We start from the raw sequence: 11,850 nt of genomic DNA on the forward strand, positions 1-11,850 counted from the left end.
CAGATTTACAAAGAACAGACGGATCTATAAAAAGTTATCAAAACGACACATCGGGAAGAAGCCAGGAGAAAGTGATAAAACATCCATTGTTGGTGTAACATTGCCTCATATGCAGCAACTGTGGACATATATGTGATGACTGCAACAGTCCCAGAAACAGTTTGTGTCTCTTCTTTATTTTAATCAGTTACTAACTAGGGTTAGTAAGCATATAGCTGCAACAACATCCCTGAAATGTATGGATTCTGAGTTGTAGTTCTGTCTTTACTCATGATAGTTAAAAAAAAGAATAAGTGGAGAATAGCTAAATTTAGCAACATAGCTCCTTAGCTGGTATTACCAGCCATATCTATCAATTTGAAGCCAATGCAAATAACAGCACTAAATGTTTCCACTGTCACATCCAGGGCTTGATCGTGGGCTTGATCGGGGCTCCCTGGGGGGTTCATGCCAGGACTGTTGGCCTGGCAAATATCCTTGAGCCAGACAGTGCACTCCGGTTTGAGGTGGTGCCGGAGACGAGGTTGCACTGTTCTGTACACTGTCCTGCTCATCCGAGAAGCTGAAAAACAAGATTGATGGTGTCTGCTGTAATTGCCCAGCAATCAGCAGAGGCCGTCTGGGACATGGCTCTGTCACCGAAGCCAGATTTAGTCTTCTTCTTTCTTTTATTTTTCATCCGTTTTGCCGCCTATACACAGCAACATGATTATCTGCTGCTTAAAAAGCTGCTAGCTGGTTTATTTCAACCAAAACATTACTCTGGATGGATATATCGGAGTTAACTGTGCAGATTTTTCAGAAGCCTATTTTTTTTTTTTTAGTTTTAGGGCTTAAGGATTCTGTTGTGGAGTCAGAGTTATATTCTAGTCAGGAGAGCATTTTCATTTTGGTTATTTAAAACACACGTTTGCATTCATTTCCCAAAAAAAACACCAGTATGTAAACAGCTAGCTGTTGCTAGCTGCGCAGACAGCTAACAGGTAGTTTACCATGATGTGGCATTTGAACACTTTGTTTACCGTGATGAGCGCTTTGCTCAGCTTTGGGGGAATCTGTTGACTGAGTTAGCTTTCTTTTCTTGCAATGAATGGTGGGACTGTTTCAGAGGAGGAGCCTGTACAACAAAGCAGGTTTAATTTATTGGCTCACTTTAAGCTCCAGGGTATCTTTAGATGATCTAGCTTAACTAACCCCAACAATGGAGATCTTGCTAAACAGTACAATGTTTTTTTCCATGGGTGAATCAACCCTGGTTTTCCGACTGGATACTAAGGCTGTGTTCGAAACCACATACTTCTCCCACTACTCATACTAACTTTTTGAGTTAGTATGCAAGTTTTAGTAAGCGAGAAGTTCCCGGATGCATACTAGATTCTCCGAAATGTTGGGTATGCATCATGAGGTTACTACTCATACTTAAACTACCCAAGATGCAACATAACATGACGTCGCCGATCGTCATTTCCTGTCAAAACGGCAGTTTCAAGCTAGCTACAACGAGGGTAGGTTCACTTCCTGTTTTCAAAACAAAAGCACCAATTGTATCGTAATGGCTTTCCCTATGATAAAAGGCAACGGGTATTTTATTTTGTGAAAATAACCGGAAGTGCGTTGCTCACTGCGGCTAGCTTTAGTAGCGCCAAATTCGTGGGAACAAAATTGTAAACAGCCGGTATTTTGTCAGGTTTTCAACACGTTGGGGATCTAAACGACTACTTTCTAACCTGAAAATGTTTCAAATGTTGCTAAAGTTTACAGAGTTTAGAGCTTAAGCGAAATCAGCTTCAGGCCGGCTGATTTCGGCTCGTGCAGGAGCGAAATGCTAGCTCTCAAGCTATCATGGAGCTAGCAGGTGAGCCTGCAGTGGCCTGATGTGGTGAACTGAAGGAGTAAGGTACATAAATCAATACAGTACATCATCTAAAAAAAAAAAAAAAGACAAAAGATTTTAGTCCCAAAAGTGGAAAATTAAGTATCCCTCAAATGAATATTAGCCACTCATTAATTAACCATGTGTCGACAGAAGGCCTCTGATGAAAACTTAATAACTTAGTTAATAAACTGGAGAAACATGAGTATGAGTGAACAGACCAAAAAGAAGACTTAAAGGCTCATCAGTAGCCAGTGTACTTCAGATTAACCATTCCTACTATCAGTAACTGAAATGTCCCAACATCCGTGAGACCATTTATTTTTTTGTAAGACATAATCAAATAACAAAAGGCAACATTTCCATTGCATAACATACACACTTAACACGGTTAATGGTAACAAGGATGCAAACTATCCGACACAAAGCAGCTGAGAGAACGCTCGGAGTCTGTTTGTGCATTCAGTAACAATTTAAGGCTTTTCAGAATGACTCCAGCAGTTATATTAAGTCCTTTGGTTGCTGGTGTAAATGTTCAAGCAGCTCTTTCTAATTCCAGCTGTTTGCTGGCAGCGTGTGCTGTGCTGTGCCCTGACCAGCTCTGGTTTCACTGACTGGGCTGCTCTGTCTTACAGGGGGGTCACGGACAGTTCATCCTTAATGGCAAACTTCATTCGTTGACGCCTCAAACCCACATCCTCTTCGGCTGGTCATCCAAGACCAGTCACAGAAAGAGCACATTGTGAACAAATGGTGCAAGAATAATGTGAAAAGGGGCCTTTATATCACCCAAGAAACTCTAAATACTATATAAATAGTGTATAGAAAATGGCCAATACCATTTTTTTTAATTAACATTTATTTCAAACTTTGACACAAACCATGTCTGTTTGCTTAGTGTCTCAGAAAGCACTGAGATTTATTCTTCACTGCAACACACTTTGTTTAAATACATGTTTCATTGCTTACTTGACTTGTGAACTCATAAACTGATACAAATTAACTCTAAATGGGAAAATAATCTGTTTTTTTATTTTTATACATCAGCCCACTGGTTTGTCATCCTGTATCCACCCTATTTTATATACTTATATCATCATCATTTCATTTATTAATCTCCTGGAAACAGAGACAAAACAAAGCTGGAAACCAGGCAAACACCGATAATAGCAAAGCAATGTTTTCGGTAGTGTTTGAGTTCTGAAGCACCCATAATTCAGCACAGCCCTGTGGGAAGGTGCCATTTAGCCAGATTCTATGTGAATACACTACCTCTAATTCACCGTGGCTTCTCCACTGTCAGTGTTGTTAAAAGTTCCCGGATGCATACTAGATTCTCCGAAATGTTGGGTATGCATCATGAGGTTACTACTCATACTCAAACTACCCAAGATGCAACGTAACGTGACGTCGCCGATCGTCATTTCCTGTCAAAGCGGAAGTTTCAAGCTAGCTACAACGAGGGTAGGTTCACTTCCTGTTTTCAAAACAAAAGCACCAATTGTATCGTAATGGCTTTCCCTATGATAAAAGGCAACGGGTATTTTATTTTGTGAAAATAACCGGAAGTGCGTTGCTCACTGCGGCTAGCTTTAGTAGCGCCGAATTCGTGGGAACAAAATAGTAAATAGCCGGTATTTTGTCAGGTTTTCAACACGTTGGGGATCTAAACGACTACTTTCTCGCCTGAAAATGTTTCAAATGTTGCTAAAGTTTACAGAGTTTAGAGCAGGAGCGAAATCAGCTTCAGGCCGGCTGATTTCGGCTCGGGAAGGAGCGAAATGCATTGTGGGTAAACGCTCTGCATACTGTCTGATCGATGAGTATGCAGTATGGAAGTATGTAGTATGTAGTATGTAGTATGTAGTATGCAGTATGTAGTATGTAGTATGTAGTATGCAGTATATAGTATATAGTATGCAGTATGTAGTATATAGTATGCAGTATGTAGTATGCAGTATGTAGTATATAGTATATAGTATGCAGTATGTAGTATATAGTATGCAGTATGTAGTATGCAGTATGTAGTATATAGTATATAGTATGCAGTATGTAGTATATAGTATATAGTATGCAGTATATAGTATGCAGTATGTAGTATATAGTATGCAGTATGTAGTATATAGTATGCAGTATATAGTATGCAGTATATAGTATGCAGTTTCAAACACAGCCAATGTGTTACTACTATCACAAGATGGTGGCAATGGTCCGCAGCCACAGTGAAAACAAAAACAGAAGAGAGCTTCACCTCTGCCAGTGTTGCATGACGGCGTCCGGCACGTTTTGTGCAACATTAATTACGGCACAGCGTCGTGAAAGAGCGAGACGGCAGAATAAACAAGCATCGGGGGAAGGATGAATTCATGTGTGACTACAGCTTATAAAACCAGCTGAAAATTAAACTGCACCTTCAGGGTCGGAGTTGTGTCCAACAAGCGGATGGATTGACTTTTGAGTCATGCAAGCACTCTGTTGGCCAACTCTGTTTTGCAACTCTCTGTCACACGGGATGTTCGCTCTGAAATCATTAACAGAAGTTTGTTTTACACACATCTGACATCACGACGCTCAAAGGAATCCATGGATGGTTCCCTTATTCAGAGAGTGCTAAGCAGCAAGATAAAAAACCCTTTATGAGACTTTAGACTAGCGTTGGGGCATCATTGATTTTTTTTCCCGTTTTCCTTACCTAAACCAATAGTTTTTTCAAACATTACACCAATATTTAAATGGAAAACACAGCTTCCTTTACAACAAAAACAAGGTTATCTAAGCCAACATTAAGAAGCCACCACAACAGTTCTCACCGAGCATTTCCCCCTAAAGAGAAAGTTATGAAAGATTAGAAATCAAACAATACTTTAGATATAGATCTGAATCTACCCGTAAAGCCGTGTCAGTGTGTATGAATGCTACCTTTTCCTGTCCGTCTGAAGAAAACACAAGCTGCAAACTCCTAAATTCTCCTCGTCTTTTGACCACTTACAGACTTTGTCCCCGTATTTATATTGAAACAACAACTCGCATCTGGTGTAGCATGAAGCTGAGCTGCTTTCTGTTGAAGAGGGATGCCAGACAGCCCTGTGAGCCCCGCTGAGCAGCTGCAGCCTGCTGTTACAACACCGTTACAAGCTGTGCGTGTCATTTTTCAGCTAAGCAAATACAGCTGAAATCAAAGCAGAGCGATTCTCTGGAGTTATGTGTAGAAATATCAGCGACTTCTGGTTGGTGAGAGATGTTATGGCACGTTTCTGGCTCACCGTGTTGTCCAATGACACAAAAAGCTTCGTTAGGAATCCAGCTGCATTAAAAGCCACAGAGGCTGATGCAGGTGCATGATATTTAAGAGGATTATTAACAATATAACAGAAGATGGAGGAGCAGGATCGGTCAATTATCGATCCACAATCATGGAGTGCACATAGCATTTTCATCAGAAATCTATGAGAAGTATTAAATTCAGAGAAGAGGAGGTGTTCAGACTGAATCATTAGGAAACATGCACATAATTTCACTCTTTTACAACAAAACATGAGCCTCAAGTGGTTCTTGGTTAATCAGAAAAGCTTAGATCCAAGAAATAAGATATTTTATGCAATATAAACTGGAATAAAAGCTAAATGAGAACAACACGCCGTACTGAAACAGCCTTTGAATTCTGAAAAGACACCGGATCCAGACGCTCCAGTTTAAGCAACTTTTAGACTCGTGAGCAACTTTTTGAACGAACCGTAATTCCTCTCTCTGCAGAACTCTGGCTCCTCTCTGCCTGAAGCACAATGTTTAAGGTCCCGCACGGCGGCATCACTGAGAAAAAACACCGACTTCAATGTGGCGGCTCGACTGCTCGAACTGCAGTTTGTTAAGTAAGAGGCTGAACGAACAGGGACCACACAACCGGCACTCAGCTGCAGCGTAAATACCTTTAAATCATAAAAAAAAAACATAAACAAGCAAAAACTGTTGCGATGTAAACACCAGGGATCTGACCTGGAAGCCTCAGTGGCTCAAAAAGAATTATTAAAACATGAACTGACGCCACCTCTGGGTCCTCACATTGTTCAGCTCGTCTTCAAAATAACAATAACTGATCAGGCTTTTTAGTGACCCCCAATCAAATGATTAGGGAAGAATCTTGGCCCTAAATATTTGTTGACAACACAAAGACTTATATATATCATGTGCAGAGGTGGGTATCATCATCAACTTTATTATTATAGCCTTTTAACACAGCCGTAGCTGAAACAAAGTGCTGTACAACACAAAATAAAACAAGTTACATTTACTTGAGTAAGTTTTTGAAAACATTATACTTCTAGGAGTAGTTTTAAATCTCTATACTTTTTACTTTTACTTGAGTAGATTTGTGCAGAAGAAACTGTCCTCTTACTCCGTTCTTGAATTTACCTGGATTATTTTTAATTTAAGCTATTTTGTAATTAATTCATTCATTTTAATTTATTTTAACAACTGGATGAACTCTAATTTGCCTAAAGATGATTATTTAGTATTTTTGTCTGTCTGATTGAATGCTTGTGTTAACAAATAAATCAGACGTTACTCAACAGTTACTCAGTACTTGAGCACTTTTTTCACCTCTTACTCAAGTAATTATTTGGATGACTACTTTTTACTTTTACTTGAGTCATAATATTCTGAAGTAACAGTACTTTTACTTGAGTACAATTTTTGGCTGCTCTACCCACCTCTGATCATGTGTTGCCATGAAAAAAATACCAAACTATAACTTTTTGGCCGTACTGCCCAGCCTGAAGGAACCTTTTCAGTTCCTTAGAAAAAGTCAAGGAAGTAAAAAAAATAAATCCAAGCAGCAAAACCTGATTAAAAAAAAAAAAAAAAAATCAATCAATGAAGGTGGAACCATTATCGAGTGGTTATTAGTGGATTATTTTCCACTCTAATAAGTGATCAACATCCACTTGGTGTCCCTTTAAGCAGACTTTCCTTTATCAAACTAAATAAAACAACTCCTTATCTACCACCACAACAACCTTATCTGGTGACAGCCTGGGAACACTTTGGGTACAGATTCAGATTTGGTGACGCCATACATCTTTATAAATAGATTATATGAGTTTTAGAGTCCATCTTTATTCTAACAAATGATGGCTATTTGGGCAAAACATCAGAGAAGATGAACTTTTTGGGCATTTTAAAGGACTTTCTGAGACTTTCTGAGCCTGAACAATGAACAGAATAAATCTACTGTAGTGGTTTGCATGAGGTGAACTTTTACTTAAATTAAAAATACCACAAATTATGTTTTAAGTTTAAAAAGTAGGTCTAAATAAATCTTTATCTTCTTTATTTTAAGTTTACAAGCTGTTATTACAGCATAAATATGGTTAAGAAGACTTTATTCTCAGGCCTGAAAAGCACAAACCTGAATTATTGTTGCGCTGAAGGAACGCATTCACAGGACAGCTGAAAAGTTTGATTTATCTTTTCTTTAAATAGCAAAAGTCACAAGTGGACACCTGACCACCTATAATGCAAATGTGCTGAGGCGGTTACAATAGGGTGTGAAACTGATAGGCCATCCTTCCTGATGAGCTGCTCCCACTCTTTCCAGGTTAGTCCAACCAGAGGGGAAATAGTACAATTTAATTTATACGACAGACTAAGAGGGGGGGCATTACACCAATATTTCAATGGGAAACGCTGCTTCCTTTCCAACAAAAACAAGGTTATCTGTGCCAACATTAAGAGGTCAGCTCCCACCGAGCATTTCCCCCCTAAAGAGAAAGGTTTCTCCTTCACTTTCAATAGAAAAATCACTTGTTCCTGCTTTTTTGAGCACAAAAGTCAAACCCAAGTCTGCAGGAGGTCTGATTTGCCACCGCTGAGTGAACACATGCACAGATGCACAGACAGAAGCAAAGCTGGCTGAAAAACCGCAGCTCTCAGCCTGCAGAAACTTCTGCATTCAAGCACATAAACACGACATAAAGCTAAAAAAAAGAAATAAATCAAGCGCTCTTACCCTCGATACGGTGAGGTCTGTCATCAGCTGCTCAAAGGCCCGCGTCTCCTCTGCTTGCTTCTGGTTGTGCAGCGCGATCTTCTCGCTGAACTTCCTGGGGTTTGAGCCACCTGTGCCCGGGGAGCCGGACATTGTGCGGGCCGCAGTTTTTTGTTTTTTTTTACTAACTTTACCTACTTGGAAACCGTAGAAGACGGTGCGGGGCAGAGGGAAGGGGAAAGGGGAAGGGGTGGGGGGTCTATCTTTCAAAGCGTCTTAGTGTAGGTCGCAGCAAACCCATGAGAGTTTTAGAAACACATCGCACATAAGTGGTAAAAAGAAGCAGTTATATCTCGGAGTCAGTTCGGCTTGGCCGCGGTGTCGGGAGCCGAGTCGATGCTAACGCGGCTATGCTAGCGTTAAGCTCCAGTTAATAAAGTTGTCTAATTATTAAAGGAAACCAGGATAAATGGAGCCCGTGTGGACAAGTCAACTGTAACAACTTTAGAGAAGAAAGACGTAGCACTCACGGGAAGTTAATAGGGGAATTCCACTTCATATAGACACATTTTCGCGAACCACTTGTTTGAATCTGACGTTAGCATATCGCTAGCTGTCAATGCTAACACAACACAGAGGTGAACAGGGGAACTGGATCAGCGGCAGCTAGCCAAGTTAGCTAAGCTGCTGAGTGTTACATCCCAATAATTCTCACAAATGCACTTTATCCGCTTGTGGACACTCTCTCCGTCCTCTGTCCGCGTATAACACAGCTGGATTAAAAGCAATTTAAAAAAAAGTTCGTAGCCTCGTTAGCTAAATATCGCTACAAAACGTTAGCAAAACGGCGAATTGTATTTCAACAAGTGTCCGCTGGTCTTTGCATTTGGATTTGGCTGAATTTCCACTTTGTCACCCACGAACTGGGAAAAAGTAAACCTCCGATGATTCAAACGTGACGCGCGAACACAATCCACAATTCACGCTTTTTTTTTTTTTTTTTTGGTTAACTTGATGTCACGGCTCTTCACAGCGGAGGCGAGTCTTGTGTTAATCCACGGACAAGAAGCGAGCTCTCAGGCAAACTCCAGCCCGACGACTCCATGAAGATAAACAAACAGCGCCGACGGTGAAAAAAAAGCTCGTTTCTTCTTCGCCGCCAATTCACAAGTGTTCAGAGTAACCGCTGCGGATGTTTTCAGCTCATTCGTCCTCGGCTTACAGAGCTTGTCACGGCAACTGAAATCCGCAGGCTTGTTATCCTCATACTCCTGCGAGAAAAACATTACCTCGTTAAACACACGCAGTACCGGCGGCGACCACAGGACGGCGACAAAGTTACCCGCCACCAATTAAACACCGATTAAATCTGTTAGAAACACCATGTGACTTGAGTTTAAAATCAAACCTTTGCCCATTTCATATAACCACCTTAATCGTTTTAAAATAACTTCATAATACTTTAAAAATAACCAGACTGTAAACATCCTTTTGAAACCCTTGGTTTAATGGAACTTAATTATCAGTGAAATTGAAAATAGATGGCATTACATTACAGTTCTGTGCAAAGGCCTGCAGCCTACCCCTCATTTCTCTACATTTGGCTTCTATTCAGGCTTTCCTGTATTCTTTTAACCCTCCTGTTGTCCTGCAGGTCAAAAGTGACCCACTACCATGTTTAGCTGTAGAAAAAATACCTTAAACTATCTTTTTCCAACTTGAAATGTTATGACTTTTCCTAAAGGGACCCCATCATTAGAAAAAGTCACACTTTATTTTTGTTTATGTTTCCATGTGGGCTGTACACCACTAGGGTACAAAGATTGTCTTTTGGGTCATTTTTGACCCGTGAATTCTAAAAACATTTAAACACCAGAAAAAAGTTCACTGTTTTTTTTCCCTTTCAATATAATTAATTCAGAAGTAATTACTTCACATTTATATAACAGCAATAATAAACCTTTATTATGTAAAAGAAAACTGAGAAAACAAGAAAACTGTTAGTCCAACTGACAGTTGGAACCAACAGTAATTGGTTCAGAAAGCCAGAAAAAAAAAGTGTAATCCTGAAAACTGGTGATTGTCTTTTTGTATTGTGTAACAAAAAATACATGATAAAAAATGTATTGAATTGAGTTGAATAGATAAATAACAGGTGGTTTCATCATACAAAATAGATTTTGGATTTAAAATTCAATTAAGTTGCTTTATTTTGGGGCTTCCTAGCATCCTGAGAGGTCTATCAAAGTTTTTCTTTTGAACACCGACTGCTTTTTCACATATTTTTAGTCCAGAACTTGTACCAGACGATTCTCAGAGGAATGTGTTGTTGTTTTTTAAGACATTTGACACTGAACTATTATTAAATTAAGTTTTAAAAAGGCACCAAACTCAAGGGACAAATCAGTGTTGTATCCATACCAAAACAAAATCTTGTATCTTGCACTTTGTTACTTAAAGACTTCCACAAAGACATCATTTGATCACATTTTTTTTTTAGGATAGTGCAGTTTGTCAGGATTGTGTTTTTGCAAACAGTTTAATTGAATGAATTCATACTTTACTTGTTTTAGTGGTAGGTCATTTTGGAGCATAAAGTCTCAGGACAGTTAGTACTTATTGCTGTGGGCAGAAATGACCTTGTGTCGTGTTCGTTGTTGCTGATTAAACCTCTGATTTGGCAACCTTCGTGTTTGATAACTGCGTTATGTAGAGGGCGTGCAGCATCGTTCTATATGTTGAGCGGCTTTTGCTGCACTCGTCTTTGGATAATCAACTCCAGAGCAGTGCCAAGCTGCAAAGTTTCTTGCAGCAAACAATGAAGGACATCAGGTTCCTGAAGAACTAGAGTCCACTCTGTCCCTTCTTGCAGAATCCCAAAGTGCTGCATTTCCACCTCTTCTCCCAGGACAGAAATAAAGTTTTGCTCATTCCTGGTCCTCGTTAAGTCTACAATCATCTAATTTTCCCTGTGCCCAGCCAGCTGCAGAGTCATCCGAATATGTCTGGAGGTGACCGGACTCGGAGTTGCACTCAGGTGTGGAGCAGTGATTTTAAATGTGGGGGTGTTCAAGGGGGGGCACATGAGCGCCACATCAAGCCCATAGACACGACGCTGAAGTTGGCATCCGATTTGCGAATTAAATGGATGGGCATAAAGGGCCATTTCACTGCATTTTGATCACCCTAAACTAGGTCCTGTATGGAAACTACAATAGTTAGACTGCTCAAATCTGGATGGAATTATTCTAAAGAGGCTATAGAGTCTTTAAAACGCATTGTATGTTGGTGCACTACTAGGGTGGGCAAACCGTTAATATAATACATCCATGGGGCAAACGGGTTTACCTTTGGAAAATGTGGGGGGATGAAATCATCTTGCTGTAAAAGTGGGGGTGTCGAAACACCCCCATCCCCCACGGGTGCGACGCCCATGGTTGCACTGGAAGTCTGAGGTGTACAGAGTGAAAAGAAACTGGGAGGGTACAGGCCCCTGTGGTGCTCCTGAGCTGCTGACCAGCTTCTCAGACACTAAAGGGCGGTTTATGGTTGGAAACCAGGTTGTCGGCGTGTGTGTCGCAGTTAACGCAGACATGGCCCCCCCTTACGCAGACACTCTGGTGCACCTCCCCAAAATTGTAACTCACCGCAGACAGCGCCGCAGATATCGCCGCAGGCAGGAGAGAAAGGAGGCCTCTGATTGGTCAACTCTACATCCGCTCTACACTATGCGTATTTCCGGTTTGCTAACCGGCTAATGGTGACGCTAACCGTGCTAACCGTGATGATTCTTTCGCCTCTCTGCCAGCTCCAGTAGTAGCAATATTTCTTCTATTTCTAGATCGATCAGCTGCATCTCAATCAAAGTGCGCATTCGTCCAGTCGCCATTGTTGTTGAATGACCTCCGTAACCGGAAGAGAAACACGCCACCCACCACACCCACAATCCTAGCTTGTTCGTGATTGTCCCTCTTGCGTTGTGGCGTGGGAC

At 40.7% G+C, this 11,850-nt stretch overlaps 1 protein-coding gene across 4 annotated transcripts in view; it reads right to left on the minus strand.

The window, feature by feature from the left end:
• crtc3 (CREB regulated transcription coactivator 3) overlaps window positions 1-9,154 on the minus strand; it is a 71,691-nt gene extending 62,537 nt beyond the window's left edge. For all 4 annotated transcript variants that reach the window (XM_075466939.1, XM_075466938.1, XM_075466941.1 and 1 more), the window contains exon 1: window positions 7,881-9,154. In XM_075466939.1, the coding sequence (XP_075323054.1) occupies window positions 7,881-8,012 (132 nt within the window). In that variant the 5' untranslated portion in view covers window positions 8,013-9,154. The remainder of the gene's footprint in view (window positions 1-7,880) is intronic.
• Window positions 9,155-11,850: the final 2,696 nt, after the last annotated feature.

This window comes from Odontesthes bonariensis, chromosome 1 (assembly GCF_027942865.1).
Source record: "Odontesthes bonariensis isolate fOdoBon6 chromosome 1, fOdoBon6.hap1, whole genome shotgun sequence".
In the NCBI taxonomy this organism is placed as follows: Eukaryota; Metazoa; Chordata; class Actinopteri; order Atheriniformes; family Atherinopsidae; genus Odontesthes; species Odontesthes bonariensis.